General features: G+C 43.4%; 1 protein-coding gene across 2 annotated transcripts in view; it reads right to left on the bottom strand.

Annotated features, from left to right (window-relative positions):
• The window catches only part of DVL1 (dishevelled segment polarity protein 1), a 668,196-nt gene that overhangs the window by 239,693 nt on the left and 407,382 nt on the right, over positions 1-21,121 (bottom strand). For both annotated transcript variants that reach the window (XM_086921442.1, XM_086921440.1), the window contains exon 4: positions 20,046-20,158. In XM_086921442.1, the coding sequence (XP_086777568.1) occupies positions 20,046-20,158 (113 nt within the window). The remainder of the gene's footprint in view (positions 1-20,045; positions 20,159-21,121) is intronic.

A 21,121-nucleotide genomic window follows, 5' to 3' on the forward strand; every position in this document is an offset into this window, starting at 1 on the left:
CTCCTGGTTAAACCCACAACTGAAAAAGTATGGCTTGGAATACTAATGGTTTCACCACCATATAAACATATGTACCAACATAGAAAACTTACAAGTAAATTACTCACACCAAGCTTAAACAAGAATTTGCAATGCAATAGGTCTCGCATTTACGCGAGTTGAAGCTATTGGCATTGTAAATGGCAATGCTTTTTATTTACGTTTCAAAAACATAAAATAAAAGGCATTGTCATTTACAATGCCAACAGCTAAAACTCGCCTAAATGTGAGCCCTGTTGCATTGCAAATGCTTGTTTTTTCCTGGTGGCGACCTTCAGTCTGCGTTGGCCCGAAAAAAAGGGCAGAGGAAGTCAAGGGCGGGGGCATCAAAGTATCCTGATGTGACCATTGTATTGGTTACAGTGGGTGCAGGCAAGTAGCGGCCCCACTAAATGAGGTGTGAATCACGGCAGCAGCTGGGCCATCAGAGGTAGCCGTTTTCGTGCTTACCTAAGACTGATGGCCCTTTCGGTGTTGTTTTGTAGGCCCCTAAACACAGAGGGGAAGGGGGAGGAGGGCGGGTGCACTGCAGAGGCATTCCTAGATGTACACCACACAGGCTGAAAGATGAAGTTGCACTTTTAAAAGTAGGGCTAGGCTATTCCTAAAGTCCCGGGACGCTTTTTTAAAACAAAGAAGTAGGGGAACGGACTGACATCATTTTTAGAAGTAAGGGCACGCCGTGCCCTTCCGATCCCGCCCACTTCTAACACTGAAGGGTGGGGAGAAAAGAGAAGTCAGGAAGATGCAGTGGACCACTGTACCACGTGCCCCCCAAGCCGAACATAGTAAACATTTACACTGGGGCAAAAAAAGGACAGACTGGCACTGGATCATCCAATAATTACTCATGTGAGGGTTCCTGGAAGGGCAGTGTAGACACAGACATACTAATATAGTTGTGCTATTAGACAGTTGGTAGAGTTCCATCATTATATTAAAACAGACCTATGTACCCTGCTTTAATTGGAGCGGCTGTTGGAGTAAATAGCTATTTACCATTTCATGAATTCGTTGCAGTCATTAGGCCTTTAAATGTGCAAACAATGTATCTAGGGTGGCTACTGCCCTGGGTGAACTAGTGGTAGTAAGAGTACAGCAACCACCAGGCAGATACTAAGCAACAAAAGCCATCCCCGAGGACACCCAAGGCAGTTTGGGAGGCACCAGCAAACCAAAGGACAGACACATTGCCACCTCGAATGCTCCGTCGTCTGCTGCCTTACACCCCTAGGGAAGCACATCCTGCCATGGCGTGCATACCAACGTCAATATAGGATAGTCTCCCCTGAGGCTGTGGCAATGGTGGTGCAAGTAGCTGTACCACTAGCCCTGAGCCAGCCCCGACTACCACACCCTTCTCCCTGCCCTGCACCAGTGGTAGGGAGGGTGGGAGGACGCTTATCTCGCTAAAGACTATTGTTTTGTCTCAGCATTGATCACTACCTCTGCAAGAATCCATCGCATACTTACACTGCTAGTATAATTTGGCACTTTACAAGGCCCCAAATCAGCTATTAGTTTGGCATCAAATAACTTTAAAAGTTACATAATATAGCTAAAATATTGGAATAGAGGCATCATAACCAGTTATATCGTTTGTAGAGGTACATATTTATGTAATTCGTATATAGTATAGTTGAAAGAAAACACAGATAACATTTGGCTACAATTCATTGGAATTTTGTTTCAGAGAATGAAAAAAACATACACTCAATTTCTCCAGTTTTATGACTGGAAGATTCCAGTATAAGTTTAAAAAAATATTTTCAGCAAGTGCTTGCAAGACATTCAGATAACATTAAAACATGCTCTACTTTCACTTTGGAGCCCCTTTTGATGAGAAGGTGGCCACCCATGCCATCAAAAGAGAGTTATTCTCGTGGGTCAAAACCTCGTTCTAAGTCAGACCCTGTTCTGAAGTGTGAGGGAATCCTGAAGGTGTTTTGAGGTTCAGTCCAATCCCCTACAAGAGTATCAGTGTTCCTCCAAATCTCTGTTCCTCAAGGTAGGATTAATTAGGCTCATACTACACCTCATTCTAGGGATCACACTGCTATGCTGACCTTAAAATAGCGCCATGTTTAGCTCCCTATCTCAGTGCTAGTCCTCGACCCGACACAACAGAATGCCGTGCCCAAAATAACCCTGCCCGATCTCCACTAAAAGTGTTCAACTGGTCCTGAGGTCACTCATACCTTGTTAAACCCTCAAGTAATGCAGCTATTTCCCCTCACATTAACACTAAAAGAGGAGAGGTAAGTGCCAGCTTGAGACTTTCTGGAACTTCTGAACTTCTTAACCAATATGGCGCCCTCCTTAGGGTAGCAGATACTGTTGTAGTTTCTCTGTCCTCCTTCATATAGATTACTATGTGAGCTCTGCTCCTCAGGAAGCAGGATCTTTCATACTCACAACCATGTGAAGCAATATTTGGTTGAGCGGGAGCTTCCTGACGAGCAGTAGAATCCAATTTTTACTATTTGTCCTCCTCGCTCTCCAGGTTGGAACAAGTGACCTCTTTAGGGTTAACATATTATTCTATATTTCCAAAGAACTCAACTTTTCCAGTGTTGGAGTTTCCTTTCAAAACACGTTGTTCTAAGGTATAATAGTTAATTTGATAAATTGAACCGAAGCAAGACTAGCTGGATAAACTCCATTCAACAACTGACTTTCATGGTTTGCCAGTGCTTGGACGAACTGTCTCTCAATGCTATAATCCTGAAGTTCAAACGTTCCTTGTGGGGTGGAATAAGTTTTGTTCTCTGATCAGCTAGAGCATGGATCTCCTTACCTTTGCATGTCAAATCAATGACCAGCCTACTATCCTTTAGGAAAACAGTAAAACCTGGCTATTTGGGAACCTTTAAAGTTTCTCTTACTCTATATAAGGAGAGCTAGCACCAAGACACCTCTGGGTATTTGCATGCTTTAGAAGTTTATTTAACATAACATAACAAAGCCAGAGCATTTCGTGGATGGGTAAGTTGTCCCATTTGTGTTCCAATTAGGCTGCTGTGATGGGGCATCAAGTAGTTCTTTTGCTACACTGCAGCTGTGACATTAGGTGAAGCTTTGTAAATGAGACCCAGTGCATGTTGGTTGGTGCATTTACTAAGTTTACACCACAACTTTTTAATTGCCTTTTTATGTTTTTTTTTGTTTAGGATGTGCGTGCTGTTTGGATGCCTTAGCTTGTTATATAAACACAGTACTATTCACAAATCAATTACGTGTGTTTATGTCTCACCTTGCGGTCATGATAACACGCTGTTGTAATTATGTCGTTTTTGGTTCAATAAGTAAAGATGTGCCTGCACATAGGTTTTCTTACAGAAGCATTTTGAATATATGCTCTTTGTCAAAAGTATCTTCTATGAAATATTATAAAGTACATGCATTTTCAGTTCACTACTTACAATTCAAACTTCATCTTCTGAAAAGCAACTTAATTCTGCTAATATAGTGTGTTCAATCAAGGGATTCTAATTACAGCTTCCATATTGTTGTAGCACAAGACGTTGTTTCTTTAAAAGGATTTCCCCCCCCTCTAAGGCAACTGTCACATACAATCAATCAATACAGTCACTCAACTATTACCTAACACTTCCCCTAATAAAAAGTCAAACCTATTGGGTTTGATAATGCTTGTTCCATCTGGGACAGCACTGCCACACGAGTCTCTAGCTTTACCACTGCAGAGCTGACCACAGCTTGCTAGAAAGAGGTCTCTAGAAACAAAATGGAGACATCCTTAGAAGTCAAGAAAATGTAAAATTGGCCAAATACGAAAATATGTATCTTAATGTGTGGAAAGCAAAAAGTACTGTAAATATAAAACTAATACCTAAGGAGAGAATAGGCCTCGGGAATTTCTACCAGTCATTTGCAGCAGCAACATTTTTACTATGTGTTAAGCATGCAAGTGAACAAGTAGCAACAGCTGGGGAATCGATGGTCACTTGGTTTTCTGGAATATCTAGTTGTTTGTTTGTACACCTCTAGGCAGCTTCAGAGCGCTGTCCGAACAGAAGAGGAAAGGAGACGGCATGGGAGAAAAGGAGTGAAGAGAATAAGGGGGAAATGGGGTAACATGACGCTATGTATTCCGACTGCTTATATAGGGTAGTGTTAGTGCCACCTTTGCTAGCTTCAAAGCACTGAGTGGGGAGAGAATAATAAAGGAGGGTATAGGTTGGGAATTGTGCAATAAGGCAGAGGGAAAGGAATGAACATCCTTTTATTTTAATGCAGGTTGCTATATGGCACTTATTCAGCTCCATCAACACTTCAAAGCCTTGATATTGTGAGTAACAAGCCTTGGCATGCTTGCACTTCTCGGATGCTCGCATGTCTGCACTTGCTGAGGTTCAAGGTGCTGATTACTAAAGTGTTTAAAGACTCTCCATCATCTCAAGTCTCGGATAATTCCCTACCAGCCTTTTAAAATGCTGGCTCCATAAAATCTGTGTTATTCACAAAGTTAAGAGGGACTTTTTGCTTTGGAGGCCGCCGAAGCATGAAATTCACTAACAAAGCTTTTCTGAACAGAACACGAATGTTGCCTTTCAGGCAGGGATTAAACCCCAGCTTTTCCCATCTATCCGTGATGATGTCTTGCCGCTGCTAAGATGTCCTCTTGGGGTGAAAGCGCCATAGATCTGAAGCTGAGAATGATGATACTGCTGGAAAAGGACCCCTGATCTGCAGGGTGGTCGCTTCCCCAGAGCGCAGGGTGGGGTTCAGTTCCAATGTATCATGGTTGTTTCCTTTCCTAACAATGAACGCCATTGCACAGTAAGAATTTCATAGACCACGCCAGGTAGCCGTATAGGGCAAGAGGAGGAAGGAAGAACTCTTGAAAGCAGAGCGTCATGTATGGCATGAAGCAGTCCTTAATTTGTAAAAAGAAAAAATAAGTGCCAGGGCTCTTGTCAGGAGGCCACTGCGGCTTGCACAACATATCGACATTGCAATGCTGCAAATGATAGAAACAACACAACTACTGACCATCACACTCCTACAAGTGTGACATTTTGGATTATTCCAGGCCCCCAAAGCTACAAGAATGGCGTGGGTGGCAGGTAATAGTAATTTCTAATGTATATTGAATTAATAATTGCCTGTTGTTGTGGCTCATTTCTAAATTAGCCACACAGCGCCACCTTGTGGCAGACTGCACCAGCACTGGTGTTGACAAATAAGTAACGGTGCTGAGCACCGGAAACCTCCGGCTCAAATTAAGGGAATGATAGTAAACATCATGCTTTGTCATAATGTTATCCAGCTGCAGGGTGAGTATGAAGCGGTTTAACGTTTGCGCAGAAAGGGCCTTCTGGACATCAGGTTTAGAAACACAGCTCATTGTAATTCATTTCCAAGTGTATACAGCACAAAGGACCAAATATGGATTCCAAATAATTTCTTAATTTAACAATGATAAGAGGGCGCACTGCAGCTGGGCTGAGCCTTCAAACTTAGATTCATAGCCTCAACCACATAAACTTTCCCAGAATATTGAAGTGATTGGCTGATTGCTCTCACACGCTGGCTTGAGCAAACGAATGCGAATAAACGTAAAAAAATGACGTGGATTGAACTAATAGACTATGACAGACACCTAGCACAACCCATCATTTTTCTCTGATACCTTCTCAAGGTTGTCTTCCAAATTTGGATTTCAATCAGCATAATAACAAACCCCGTATTCCAATGTCTGTATGAAAGCAAGAACACAATGTACAAACTATGTTTGCTGTGCAAAGCTAGCAGTTTTCAAAATGTCAGGTTTTGCAACATTCAAACTTCAGGTTGAAATGTGCAAAAATGCACATTCCAAATTCGGACTCACTCAGTACAATTCACAACACATAACGAATCACAAAGGAAAAGGGGAGTGTAATTGCAGTCTGTGTTGTGTCTTGCCTTGCCTGTGTTCCATGTGTATCTGGTCCTTTGTGAGTATCATGTTGCATGGAATGTTGTGGTGTCACTTGGAGTGTAGGGCTGACGGTTACAAAAGTTGAGACTACAGGATGAACAGGCGATAGCCATGTTTGTTCCTGGTGGGCTGTCCCATAGATATGTGCGTGCGTGTAACCTGCAATTGAACCGGATGTCTCCGGAACCAATCCGGATGTGTGAATAAAGCTACTTTTCTTTTGTGCCCTGGAGTCCAGACTGGTAACTGGGCACATGAAACGTAACAAGAGCCCGCCTCATGCGTTCGGTCTTGCTAAGCAATGTATCAACTGTTTCTGACCACAACTGCAATCACAAGCCAAATCAGGTGCGGCTCCTCCATTAGGGCGAAGGAGCGTCGCCCCGCTGCTTTCTCGCAGTGTGAGAAGCAGAAACATAAAATGTATTTAAAATACTATTTTATGTTTCTGCTTTTCGCGCTGCGAGAAAGAAGAAGGCAGGGTATGCCTGGTTGGGGCGAGTCGGGGAGGAGTGGCTTGCCCACTACTGTGGGCCCTGACTGTTTGGTCCGCCCTCTGCGGCCGACCAAACCAGTCATGCGCACTCTACATTTTCTCTATGTAGGTTGCATGCAGCCTACATAGAGAAAATGGCCTCCCTACAGGCGCCCGGCTGGGCGCTGTCCTCACCAATCACAATGCTGCCATTGCAGTGTTGTGATTGGCTGAGGGGAGGGAAGGGGAGGGCATATACATGCTTCCTGTTACTGCTGCTGAATGCGGGACCCGGCCAGGAGCGGAGGTGGCGCGGGACCCGCTAAGTTTTTAAATGTTATTTTTTTACCAAACCCCGTGCGAACCCCAACCCCCCCCCCCCCCCCCACCCCCACCTACGTGTCATGCGAGCGCCAACTGCAAACCATGGATCTGTTACTGACTCCTGAAAGGAGGTATTGGGGCATTTGACGGCGGTCAGCGTCCACCTTATGAACGCTGACAACTGGCAGTGTTGGGGCATGTATGACCCGCCCAATGCCATTAATTAAATGCCACCTTTAATTTTTACTACCAGGCCCTCTTCATTTAAGGGACATGGGCTACTTTAAAAAAAAGAGACATTCAATGAAAGCTCATGCAGAGATGGAAGCCTTCATTGACTCACTGACCTTTATCCCAGCAATGGAAGCTGTTCACAGGGAGTTGCAAAAGGGTCCCTGACTACAAAATAAAGAGGCAGGAGGTTTTGCAACTCCCTCCGAATGGACATTGTGTTCTTCAACCTCAGTTGAAGCGTATAAGGTGGATGCGTTGACCAGTCGGTTTGCAAAAAATACTGACCGATTTGTGATATTGACTTAGTACATCAGGCGCTAGATCTTTTTATTACTAAATTATTCTTGAAAAGACACTGCAACGTTTCATTCAAGTCCTCAGGCTTCTTCCCAGTACATCACACAGGGTACTGCCATCTAGTGGACATTTAATATACAACAATTAAATAAAGAATGGAATAGTGCTCATTGTAATATGATGAGATTTTTTAAGTCACCACGGGGCATATTATCAAGGGCCTTATCTCTGCTTTTTTGGCTTTAAAAGCCAAATAAACTGAGAAAATGTTTTCACCCTATTTACAAGGCAGTGCTAACATGCATTAGCGCATGTTTGCAGCCTTTTTACCGACGCCTCGCTTTGCATCACTAATGAGATGCAAAGTGGGAGTTTCCACACATAACAACATGTAAAATATCGCTGACTTCACATTGCGATATTTAAGCCTTACCCTGAAACACATAGCGATAATAAAATCCGCGCTAACCCTAGTTATCACCGTAAGCTAACGTCTGATAATTTTCAGACTTAGCTTTCTTTATTAAGGGGGGTGGATTGTCGTACTACGACCACCAGGGGATATTTAAAAGGTTTTCCCTATCGCTGCAGGAATATCGCTGGATTTCCAGCGATATTCCTACATTTCTCCGCTATTGCTGGAATTTATATCGCCTTCGGGAAACACGTTGTTAATAACGTGCTATCCAGGTGATACATTCCAGGGATAGCCGGCGATAACTGAAATAGCGCTAAGTGCGTTTATCGATAATTTTCTCAGTTTGTTGGTAATATGCCCCTTATTTACTAACAGAATGTGTCCATATTCACCCCAATGAAATAACAGAGAGGCAGGCAAATCCAATAAATACGCGCACATATGAGGAAGATAACAGATTCATAACAAATCTCAGATTAGTGTGCTATACATCTTTTATATTACATATTTAATTCAACTTATTAAATCTTCAACCTTGATACATTTTCCATAAATCCTAATTGACTAAACTAATTATTTAACATCCAGTATATATAATGTGTACAGTTATCCCACAAACCAAAGTCCAAAACTAGGCCACAAACAACTTAGGTTGACTTGCGGCCAAACTCACCAAACTTAAAACACATGTATTAGTAACAAAACATCATATGTCTTCACATTGCCACTCACAATCCCACACTCCAGGGTGTGATGCACTCATCGAAACGAGGAACACAGATGACGAAGCAAGGTTATCCCAATGGCAAAATGCGCGCCACATAAATACATATAATGTAAAAGAGAAATGCAGAAAACAGCATAGCATAAAATGCGTTGCTAATGGTGATCTAGAGAAGACACTTTTAAACTAAGGGAATACCATTCTATTACTAAATAGGAGTTTTCCTTAGTTACATTACTGCATGCTGTACTCGGTTTCACAGGAACCAGAGATTAGAAGTCGGTATTTCGACTATAGTAAGGGGGTGGGGTACAGTGGCTGAGCAAATATGGTTGACTAGTATTTAGCTGCCCCTTCACTCAGAGGTAAGTACCACTGATGCACAGGATGAAAGACGTTCTTCCTTCCTGTCTTAAACATCCAGCGATGCGTTAACAATAAACATGAAAGAACTTAAAGGAGCGAAGGCTTTGTTCCCCCCTCCCCCCAACCCTTAATGGACTAAACCTGTTATTGTGGACGGGTCACCGTTCAGCTGGCCGGTCTGTCCGGCTCAGCTCGGAGCATCAAAGTGCAATCATGGGCCTTGGACCCGAGGAGCTTCTCGAACGTTCTGGAAATTAAACAGCTTGTTGAACTTTGAAACGCTTTTTTTTTTAAATCTCGCACGTAAAATATTCTTCTGTTATCCTATTTGGGTCCTTTGGGGTTTGAAGGCACTCTAGAAGAACCCTGCTGGAGCTTTTCAACGGTTCAAAGCCAAAATATACCATTCCTTCGTAAAGAGGGCTGTGCATGTTATTTCAAAACAAAAGGAGAGAACTGAAAGATCCAAATGTTTTATTTAAAATAGAATTGGAAACTGAGGGGATTTGAAGAGAAAATACAATCTCAGAGGTTTTTAAGTTTATGCTTGGAGGGGCAAAAGACTAAATTATCAAAAGTTCCATTCGCTTTGGAACGCAACTTCAAAACAGCTCTCAAGTAAATGGAATTATTGATTCTAGTTTTTTTGTCACCAGAAAAGTAAGAATATATGAAACATTCATATTGCAAAAGATTCAGGAAGCAGTGTCGCACGAAATAAACGTACAAATGAAAGTACAAACGTACCTATAAATGCGCTCAGGAACAACTGAAAGACACATTTTAATAAAGAAAGTAGGTATTATTGATAATAATGTATGAAACTAGTGCCAGTGCAGGTGCTGAAGTGTCTATTCTACCTACAAGACGAGCCGTGCATCTACAGAAGAGCCCAGATGCCAGGGGTCATATCGTAATCCAGTAGCGGCCCGTCCCCAGTAAAAGTGGCGGGTGAGCTGGGCTGGAGGAGGGAGGTGGGGGTGGGGTCGACAGCTTTGGGGAACAATAAAAACCCAAACTTACCTGAACAACACCGCTGCCTGCTACATCGCGTTCTTCCTCTGGATACAGGCTCCCAGACTGCACTGCGGCCAATCCTGGCGCTTCATGAAAGCAGCGTTGAGATTGGCCTATGCGCCGGCAACTTGCGCTCCCAGGCAGACTGGGAGTCTGTGCCTGCTCTCTCCAGCCCCAGCAATGCAGCTGGGACTGGGGAGAGCTTCATTGTTCATGAGGGTTTGGCCGGCCTGAGACGGCCGGCCAAACCCTCATGCCCAGTGAAGGGAGTGCCCACCACCCCCCATCAGCAGTGTCATACCCTGGACCCGCCTTCAAGACTCATCAGGGTCCTGGGGGCGGGTTCAGAGGATTAAAATAAAATGATAATATAACGGGTTTAAACCTGTTTTATTATCGTTTTATTTGCTGTTGGTGGTAGGGGAGCAGCGTTCCTCCGCTCTAATGGAATGGCCGCCACTGTCGTAATCCTGCTCTATTCCGACCAGACGGGCTCGCTGCGTTTCTTAAGCCTGTCTTCAGCGCACAAATTACCTCTAAAAATCTCTGAGGTATTGCAGAACTCCCCAGGTGTTATAAGCAAGTCCCTTCATCCAGTACACTCTATACTGAGAGAGTTCACCTATATAGGGAGCATGCTTAATGATGCCAAGTCCATGGCACTCTTAATAAAGGTTTATGAAGGTAAAATACATTAAAAGGCTGAGAGGCAAGAGGTGCAGTGAAAATATTTGACCAGATATTTTTGCCATTTCATCTTCTAAATGCTATGTTGGCAGTGACATTGCTTTTACATGACCTAATCCAGTTTTCGAAGCTCACTTGCACCCCATAGTTGTGTCGAGATAAACTGGCGCTTCATGAAAGCAGCGTTGGGATTGGCCTATGCGCCGGCAACTTGCGCTCCCAGGCAGACTGGGAGTCTGGGCCTGCTCTCTCCAGCCCCAGCAATGCAGCTGGAACTGGGGACATGTGGCTCTGCTATTTTGAAAAAAAGATTTTAAATGTTTACTTTTTACTCCAGTACCAGAATACACCCTGTGGATGCCCCTAGGCAGTCGAAATTTCGGGGCCCCTTCCCAAATTATCTCCTAATACGTTTTTAATTTTACCAACTATTTGTAGAGTCTTTAAAGTAAGGTTTTCGTTTCTTTGAGTCAATTCATTTGTTTCCATCTTTTGGAAATAATTGAAGAAAAGCTTGATTGTAATATTCTTTCAAGATCAAATCAATATCATTTTGATCCATTGTTGCAGGGCCTCTAAAAAGGAGTGGGGCCCACAGGCTGGTGCCTACTTTGCCTATTTTGTAATCCGGAACTGTTTAACTCAAACAAATATCTGGACACAGTGAAAAAAAAACATGAGTGATGACTAAAATGATCTGTGCCCTTTCTTTGCCCACTGATGACATGAAATGCCAAAGAACAGATCATAAATTGAACTGAGGGAACTTGTGGCCTTAAATTAAATTCTAGCTTCCATCGGGAACCAATACAGAGCCCTCAAGCGACACCAGGTGCTGGCCTGTTGTTTACGCCAGTTACCAATCAGGGTTCTGCAGTGTGCATCACCAGCAACTGGTTCAGAAAATATTTTGGCAGAGCAAACAATAGGTGTTGCCACAATCACCTACAATGGTAGTTAAAACTAAGTATGGGTGAATTTTGCGGATCTGCGGTCCGCAAATTCGCGCGAAATCGCAAAAAAATCTGCGAATTTGCAGATTTTCCCACGAATTCGCGGATTTTTTTTGCGATTTGCACTCTACTCAACTGGAGTACTTTCTACTGGCTAATCAGTAAGTGCTACCTCGTTGGGTAAATGTATAGTGCTTTTCCTACACTGCAGCTGCGTAAAGGGCCAGAAGATTTGTCTCCACTGACCATGTGTGCCTGTAACTTTGCCACCATGCCAAAAGGCGCCGAGGTTCCTTGAGTGAGCTGTCCATCATAGTTGGGTAAGGGCGGGAAGACGTTTGATACCACTAGTGTGTGGTGCCTCTTGTGTATAAAGGGTCAGATTTTTGGGCAATTCCGCGTGATTCCCGGATCGCGAAATTGCTGAAAATCCACAAATTCCGCGAGCGGAAGGGATTTTTGGCCCACAGTTAGTTAAAACTGAACTGAGCAGGAACATTTTCTCTAAAACCTTGACTGGGTGTGAGTGTTTGATTGATTCAGATGCTCCGTCCATCACCACCCCCTTTTGTACCGCTTTTGGTCGCCATAAGTGTGGCAGGGTATGCTCAGACGTGAGTCCCATGCTCACCTTGCCACTGGATTCAAGCAAGCCGGGCTGAAGACGGCTGGAATGCCAGAAACCGGTCCTCGGAAGCTTGTTTCCGGTCCAGGGAAGACATTGCTTGGCAGTTCGGGCTGGACTGTTCCCATCAGGCACAGCGTCAGACTGATTTGCATATAGCCATGTCTGAACTGGGGTGGCAGAGTGGGCTAAAGAACGATGATGGAATAAACCCAGATCTTTTGACTGGGTGTGAGTGTTTGATTGATTCAGATGCTCCGTCCATCACCACCCCCTTTTGTTCTGCGGTGTGCATCACCAGCAACTGGTTCAGAAAATATTTTGGCAGAGCAAACAATAGGTGTTGCCACAATCACCTACAATGGTAGTTAAAACTAAGTATGGGTGAATTTTGGGGATCTGCGGTCCGCAAATTCATGCGATATCGCAAAAAAATCTGCAAATTTGAAGATTTTCCCGCAAACTTGCGGATTTTTTTGCGATTTGCACTCTACTCAACTGGAGTACTTTCTACTGGCTAATCAGTAAGTGCTACCTCGTTGGGTAAATATATAGTGCTTTTCCTACACTGCAGCTGCGTAAAGGGCCAGAAGATTTGCCTCCACTGACCATGTGTGACTGTAACTTTGCCACCACGCCAAAAGGCGTCGAGGTCCCTTGAGTGAGCTGTCCATCATAGTTGGGTAAGGGCGGGAAGACGTTTGATAGCACTAGTGTGTGGTGTCTCTTGTGTATAAAGGGTCAGATTTCTGGGCAATTCCGCGTGATTCACGGATCGCGAAATTGCCGAAAATCCGCAAATTCCGCGAGTGGAATGGATTTTTGGCCCACAGTTCGTTAAAACTCAACTTAGAAGGAACATTTTCTCTAAAACCTAGTGGCAGTAACATTAAGATTCACCTGGATCTATTTGAGTGGTTAGAGACATGTCATAATCTAGACTGAACCCCAAAATCTTGACTGCGAGAATTGCAGTAGGATAAGCACCTCTAAACCGAAGCCAAAGATTGAGCACCAATCTCCAGGCGGTCTTTTGCATCGGGGGCCCATTGCAGCCCCCAGGGGAAAAGACCGCCTGCCTTTCCATGGCGGCATCACCGCCATGGAAAGGCCTCTTTCCGCATCTATCATAATAGGGCACCGCCACTATATTATCTGTCTTTTCCGTCCCGCCGGCAATACGACCGGCGGAAAAGCGGCAGACAGTCTTTTCGTCCGCCGAGGTGCCCCTTGCTATTCTAATATTGCGGGAGGTGTCACAGGGACATGTGGCGATCCGCCTATTATCATAATAGGCCCCTAAGTCTTTGTTGGCATTACGCTGAAATTGTTGCACATGGGAGTCAAATGCTTAACAATATTTGCAATAATAATGCAATACCAGTTAATGCATGAACTTCCAGAGCAAGAGTACATTTACCAATTTCGCATTTTTAAGCCCAGAACATGGTCAGCGCATAGTAATGAGTATGTTAACTGATATTACCACACAAATCGCAATTATGCAACCCCTGTATTTTTCCCCAAGTAAATTTCGGCAGGTTAAACCTGCAAAATATTTTTAGCGAAAAACATCCTAGTACATACTGGGACTTGCGCTGCACCATAACCCACTTATTATGGCATATTATGGTTTTAAGGCAATTAAAATAATTTTCCCTATTTATGACACTGAATATCGTACTCTTTTCTGGAGCGACCATAATCGGAGCCTTAACTAGGAAAATCATTATTTAGTGGGAGCACAGGAATGCTGCTGCAGGAAGGCTGATTTATGCTGAAGAATGTGTAGTCTACCTGCAAAAAGGCACCAAGGACAGTCCGACCTCTGAAGGTCACCGTAGCAATGTATTACAGTGAGTAACAGGGCCCATCAAAGGCTCCCAGCGCGGAGGTGGACAGGGAAGAGGCTGCCACCTGCACCTTCACACTTCCTGTCTGTAACCTCTCACTAATCACTAAATGAGTCCCTCGGGGGATGCTCTCTGCTCTGCTGGGTGCAAATCACAGACTAAAGCTGAGCCTGGAGCCGGTGACACGCTGCACACTGGCCTCCATTCTGGAGGTATGAGGGGGCGGGGCCCTCGTACAGCTGTGCCCCTCCCCTCCCGTGCCCTGAGGGGCTTACAGCGCTGCTCCTCGCTAATCCGCGACAGCACATTAAAATGATGGGCCGTAAATCTCAAATTAAGACCGGCGGCTGGCATCATTCCAGACAGCCCTGAAGACAGACAATGTCCTGGGAGATGGGGGCGGGGAGGGCCCGGCCAGGGTATTAGGAATGTGGGAAAAGAAGCTGAGGATAAATGCACATACATACAAACAGAAAGCAGCTTGGCTTCATGTCAGCCCGTATTTGAAATTAAATTGCTCCTCCCCGCCGATTGCAAGCACCCTGGTTAGTACCAGTATATCTGGTAACTTCCGTTACCACACACACACCAGAATTCCGAGCTTTTTCAAGCCAAACACCCCTGCAGGATTCCCCAGCTCAAACCTGTCGAAATTTACAAGGGGAAAAAATCCAAACAAATACCAGGACAGGTGGCTTTGGCCCGGTAAGCATCACATCTGTGTTATGGCTCAGTCGGCAAAACTTGTAATAGGGGTTATTTTTAGTACCTAATATATTCTGATCCTTGAGGTGTTAGTATCAGGGCTTTAAGTGGGATGAACAAACGATGTGAGGGTAAACAGCCTTTACAACAAAACTTTTACAACGCACTACCATTACAACACGGTCATTACAACGCAAACCATTACAACGCATTGCGCTGGGGGGCGCTCTAGGATAGGGAATAAGTTTAATTTTCTATCCAACACCTTCCCTAGTGTCCACGGGGACTGGAGTTGGAATAGAAAATTAAACTTTTCACTATCCAGCACCTCTAAGCGCTATGCGTTGTAAAGGTATGCGATGTAAAAACCGCGTTGTAAAGGCAGGCGTTGTAATAGCCTGTGTTGTAACGTCATACATCCGGTGTGGAGTGCTGTCTCTCAAAGGGGCGTGGCCAATGTAATTAAGGGCGTGGCTTAAAACAGGTGATTTAAAATATGTGGTTAGCATAGTGTGCTGCCCAACTGGTATTTTGCTGCTTCTGTCACTGCATCCAGATATATAATACAACTAGTAGCATTACACATACAACAAGCAAGGGCTATTGGCTTTGTCAATGGTTGTTATTTGCATAAGGTAAATAAGCAACAACTATGGCTTCATTGAATGGAATTTTGCAAATTCCTCACTTCTGAAATGTGGAGTTTGAAAGAACTATAACGAGACTCTTTGAGGTTACATGAAAGGCAGTGAAGGGTGGCACGGCTGCAGAGTTAAGATTTATTTTTTTCGCTCTGGGGGTGAGGGAAAAAATGGAGAGCCCGATGGGGACCCGTCTCAGCACTTGCTTTTTAGACCAGCCGGTGCTCAGAACCGGCAGGACCCAGCCCACTTGAAGCCCTCGTCAGAATATATCCGGTGGGATTAAAATCGCACCATCCACTAAGGAACTTGTAATCGGGCCCCTAGTCTGACAGGAAACATATTATTTGAATACTTAATTTCTATTTGGAGGAGAAGTACCAGTAGAGTAGGGTTGCGGCTGAGGCAAGATTGCAGCCACATAACAATTGTCTGATATAGGTGTGAGCACTTGCACAAGAATTGTTTGATATAGAATTATCTATGACCTGTCCATATACATAGGTCTGTGCAAGTCGGGCCAGGCGGCACCGTTGGTTAAGGCAAACACTTCAAACTTCTATATTTGACTCCATGTCTGTGGTTTGTAAGTATAGGATGGTTCTGTAGGACTGTGCCTGTGTTGCGTCAGCCTTAATGGAGCAGGTGGGCCATCCCAGGGCCCAAGGAGAGCAGTATATCCAAATATACAGAAAACTCAGGTCTGTATATCAAAGGTTCAATAGTTCTGCCTATACTGGCATAATTTTTCAGTGGCCTAAGGGCATACAAGCCACCATCACGGCACGGTATTAATGCGCTTTTGGGATATATAGGAGGGGAAACCCACATTCAGCACTTGACACAGTGGCATCACTATCCGAGATGCCCATGTGGAGCAGACACGACATCAGACATTCTCCAAGAACATACATTTATTGTCAACAAGCTGGCTTCTGTATGATTGGTAGGTATAGGGAGGGAACATCCAACCTGATTGCTATGTTCTGTTAGTAAAGTCTCCTTGTAAATTGAGCTCTGTCCACGACTGGCCTCTTGCCGTGTGTCCGTAGGTACTCCAATACTGAACATAATGCTAACTCTGCAGAATGTACGCTTTTCAACTATTGCTAAAGAGGCGAAGAAGGGGGGTGAAGCCCTTTAGAGAGCAGTTTTCAAGATCCTCTTCAGTGTAACTCTGTATCAGTTGGTACTGTACATGCTCTGGAGAGCGGGTTGCAAGAGATGCCACGCAAAGGGTTTCTGATGTGAAGAGCACCTCCCTATTCGTACTCACAGAAGGTCCAGAAGACACAGCTGGACTCTCTTGGCCAGGAGGTTCGATTTCAGGCCATGTACCGCAAGGCATGACCAGCAGACTACTTACCAGTAGCCTCAAATAGGGGAACAAGCAACTGTACTTCAAAAATACACCTGGCCTGAGCGAACCAGTGCCAGATAACACGGTCAGCGTGGAAGTGCAGTGCCGGCGATGAAAGGTAGCCTGCAATGCACATAACCAAAAGCACAGTGAATGCAGAAAGCTAGAGAATCTGCAGCATTGCTACTGGATTGTATTCCACAATATCTACTGCAAAATAAATTGTGGTGCAAACATAAAATATCCATACACAAAAAATAGACAGTACATACCTACAATGACAAAATTATTCGCTTCAAAAATACTTATTGGAAAAAAGTAGGAGTTTAAGGATATCCATTGCCAAAATATTCACCACAAAAATATAGTATTTTCAAAAAAACAGCAGATTTGATCAAAATATCTATTACAAAATGTAAAAACATATCAAATACTTATAATTAACCCTTATAAGCGTGTCATGATTTTATACTTAAATGCAATATTTTCAACGTATTTATACAAACATTAAAATAAATGCTATTTGTAATTTAAAAAAGCATATTTCAGATTTTAAAACAGTCTTGACAAATACATTCTTTTAATTCAAAACTCTATACATTTAAAAAAAAAGTTTAGTTTCTCATAGTGTAAACCGCAAAGTAGTTTTTCATAAATGGGCACAATAATATATTGATAAAAAATAGATTAAACAATGTTATTTTATTTAAAATAAAATCGTAATTATGCAGCACAAATTAAATGAAACCTTTTTTAAAAACAAGCTTTCTAACCTATTTAAAATGTAATCTACAAAAATCTAAAAAGGTAATAACATTTATAATAAAATAATAATTTAATTAAAATGAACACACAAAAAAATTACATACACCCTCGAAATAACAGATAACCCGAAAACAACTGAAATGCACAAATAAAAAAACTAAATACCATACACACAACAATTATGTAAGTAAAAATATATTTCTGAATAGTAATATTATAACATTAAAAAAATGCCTATATTAAATACAACAATAATTTTGGAAACTAAATTTAAAACTTCAATACCCCCCCAAAAAATATACACTTACTCTCAATATTATGTGCAGGCATGTTTTTGTAGTTACAATATTTTAACCACAATATAATGGCAACATTATATTTTCAGGCACAACGCCTTGCTGCAGGCTTACCACAGCTTGCGCAGATGCCATATTATCTTATATGTCCCTAGTACTGGAAACCTTCATTCTGCCCTAGTGCATGCTTCCTTCAGTCTGCCCAGGTGCTTGCGAGTGTATCACTCAACCACAGAACAAGCTTTTCGCACCGTGCCCTAATAAGTTTCCCTCGTTTTGGCATGGCACATGGCTCTGTCACTCGGCCCTGTTTCAAGAGTCCTTCGCAGTTGTACATTGGAAGATTCATGTACCAGTCAGAAGCTTAACTAATTCTGTCTCATTTTAGGATTAACTACTTTGCCCAGGAATATTCTGTCCTCAATCTCCCCCACTGCCAGATATGTTAATTATGTCACACTGTAAAGAATGTCTCGATCTGTACTGGAACAAGCTGCATTCACTTTACCCCGACGCCATTTTAATTCACTCACTTTGCCAAGTGCAAGCTTCCCCTCCCTCTGCTCGGTTCAAGGATCCATCCTTATGCTCAGGTGCAAGCTTACATTATTATGTTTAGGGACACCATTGTCTCATTCGGTCCTGGTGAAAGTTTAACTCGTCTATCAAAGGGCAAACTTCCTTCACTATAACCCTTGCAAGCTTCCCACATAGATCACCTTAAAAAAATTAACTCACTGCCTTGGTGCAATTTTCTCTTACTTTGTCCTCCTCAAATCTCAAGTGTCGATGAGATTGTGTAAGATTCGTCCCTTCTATCCTAGTGCAATTTTTCTGACTCTTCTCACGTGCACCTCATTCAGTAAAAGTGCAAGATTCTTTCCCTATGGCCTGGCGCAACATACCCTCACTTTGGTCATGTGCACTCGTCCCTAACTCTGCCATGGTGCATGTGTAAGCTTCCCTTACTATAACCTGGTGTAAACTTTCCTCAATTTACTTGAGTACATGAGTCCCTCAATATGCCCAGGCACCTGCTTTTTCACTCTGCCCCATTGCAAGCTTCGCTAGTTCTACCCCTGAACAAGCTTAGTTACTCTGTCCTAGTGCAAGCTTAACCCACCTGCCCAAGTGTGAGTTTCCGCAGAATAACTCACTGCAAGCTTCCCTGACTTTGCTTAAAACATGCTTCTCTCACTCAGCCCAGGTGCAAGCTTCTTTCAACTGTGCCTTAGGGCAGACTTCCGTCACTCCGCCCATAAGCAAGCTTCTAAGCCTTTTCCGCACCAATCGGAAATATAGCAAGTTCAGGGCCCATTTACTGAAGACACCTCGATAGAACCCAACTTTCATGACAAGCCATTGACTGTGAAAGCTATAAAGGGCTCTAAAAAGTTTGCCCATGTGACATACAGACAGTCTTTCCTCCATATTCACATAAAGGTCAAAGATTAGTAAAATTCCACAAGTCAATGGAAAGACCTCCCACGATTCAGAACGAGCCCTCACTTGAAAGGAGTAGGGAAAATGCTTTCAGGTGTGAGGTGGGTGCACAAGGCGCTGAGTGAAAGGGGTGGGAATGCTTATCACTAAACTGAACTCGCCTGAGCACCACTTGTTGAATGATGAAAGTAGATTTGGAAACTGAGCCCAGGAACAATTTTGCATTTTGAAGGACAGGTCGGTGAAAAGTATACTGCTGGTGATCTGTGTTTATACTTCTCTCCCTGCCTTCCTTGTTTCCAACAAACTCACCAAAGCTTTACAACAAGTCTTAAAATGGAACCAACAAGTTGAATTCAATGTTTTCTTTGACTTCATGATTTAGTAGCAGCTAATGCATCTGTAAAATGTGAAAGCTGAGAGCATATCTTGCACGGTGCAGGGAAGGTCTCAGATCATGTGTGACTGTTTCACATCTTTTTTCAACATATTGTACACATGGATCAGTAAGGGGTCAATCATCTCAATGTTGTGGTAAGTAAATAAAATACTTTAGAACCTGGAGATAGGACCAGTAACAAGGCGGAATGGTTCATGGGGCTTACACATATCCTACAAAAATGTGCACAACCACAACTTCTGGTTGCGTATTCATACTTGTAGGAGTCTTTCGACAGGGGCTTTGGTGGGCTGGTGTGACTTTTTTGTGGTGTTTAGCATATCATGTGAAAAACCTCTTCTGTATTTAGGATTTACAAATAACATGGATGCAATATAGATCCAGACTGGCACAATTGAAACACCCACTCACCCACCACTCAACAATGGAAAGAAACTGGTGTAAACAATTGTGTGCTGAGTAGAAGGGCTGCAAGTTACCGTCATCCTGCCCGTCCCGGTTCCGCCGCCGGTGTCGCTCCCGTCGATGGCTGATGACGGAGTCCGTCCCCGTTTCATTGTCCAGTCCGTCTCGGCTGCTGGCCGCATTGGGGCTGTGAGTAGAAATGAGAGAGTGAGACAGAAAGCTCTACAAGGGCACAGCCCATCAAGAGGAAAGCAACATTATTATCAAGCCACATACAATGACATTATGCTTAATCGTTGCTTTGAATGAATTCTGGAAACTTAAAAGTAGAGATGCATCAGTGGAAATTCTCATCCCCACATGGGCATTTATCATGAGGTAAAAACCCTTAATAAAGGTCTGCACTGGGCAGTGTGGTCTGAATATTTCTTTCCTCTGATTCTCATCTGCTGTGTGTAAACATATTTATTTAACACGGTCCAGCGCTCTTATCCTGTGTGTGGTTTGTACTGTAACAAAAACCCTGGTGTAAGCAAACAAGCTCCTTCGCCTGTGCGCCATTTAGAATTTCTGCCGAATTGAGGAATCAGATACAATTAGACAACGCCCACAACCCAGAAATCAGTATGCACAGACAATAGCTGGTATTTCACAAGCACTATTTATTGTACAATATTTGTCTATAAATCAAGTGCATAAGAATGACTGTATATATTGTAAACAGCTTAGCAGTGATTATGCATATTAGGGCAAAGGTCATATAAACCCACAATAATATTTCATCACACATCCCTACTCTACTAGTTTTACCTAAATTGGTTTTGAACAACTTTACTCACAGGTTGGGTAAGTTACATCCTTTGTACCGGCACATGTTGCAACTGCAACACTGAGTTTGTGTATTTCTCCGCATGACACAGCTCACCCTGCCATATCTGCATATTTAAGCATGCTGCTTTCGGTTGGGTTGTGTCCAATTATGTACCACAGTGGCCGTACATCTTGTAAGCAATCATCAGCGGGGCCGTGGTTATGGGAGAGAATCTGCTGGTAGTAGCAGGCCTCGCCATCGCTGACAGGCTCCATTTCTGTCTGTGTAAGCACCTGCCAGAACATCCTAACCTCTTTGTCCCGCAGTGATGAATTTCTT

This window comes from Lissotriton vulgaris, chromosome 5, assembly GCF_964263255.1.
Source record: "Lissotriton vulgaris chromosome 5, aLisVul1.2, whole genome shotgun sequence".
Classification (NCBI taxonomy): Eukaryota; Metazoa; Chordata; class Amphibia; order Caudata; family Salamandridae; genus Lissotriton; species Lissotriton vulgaris.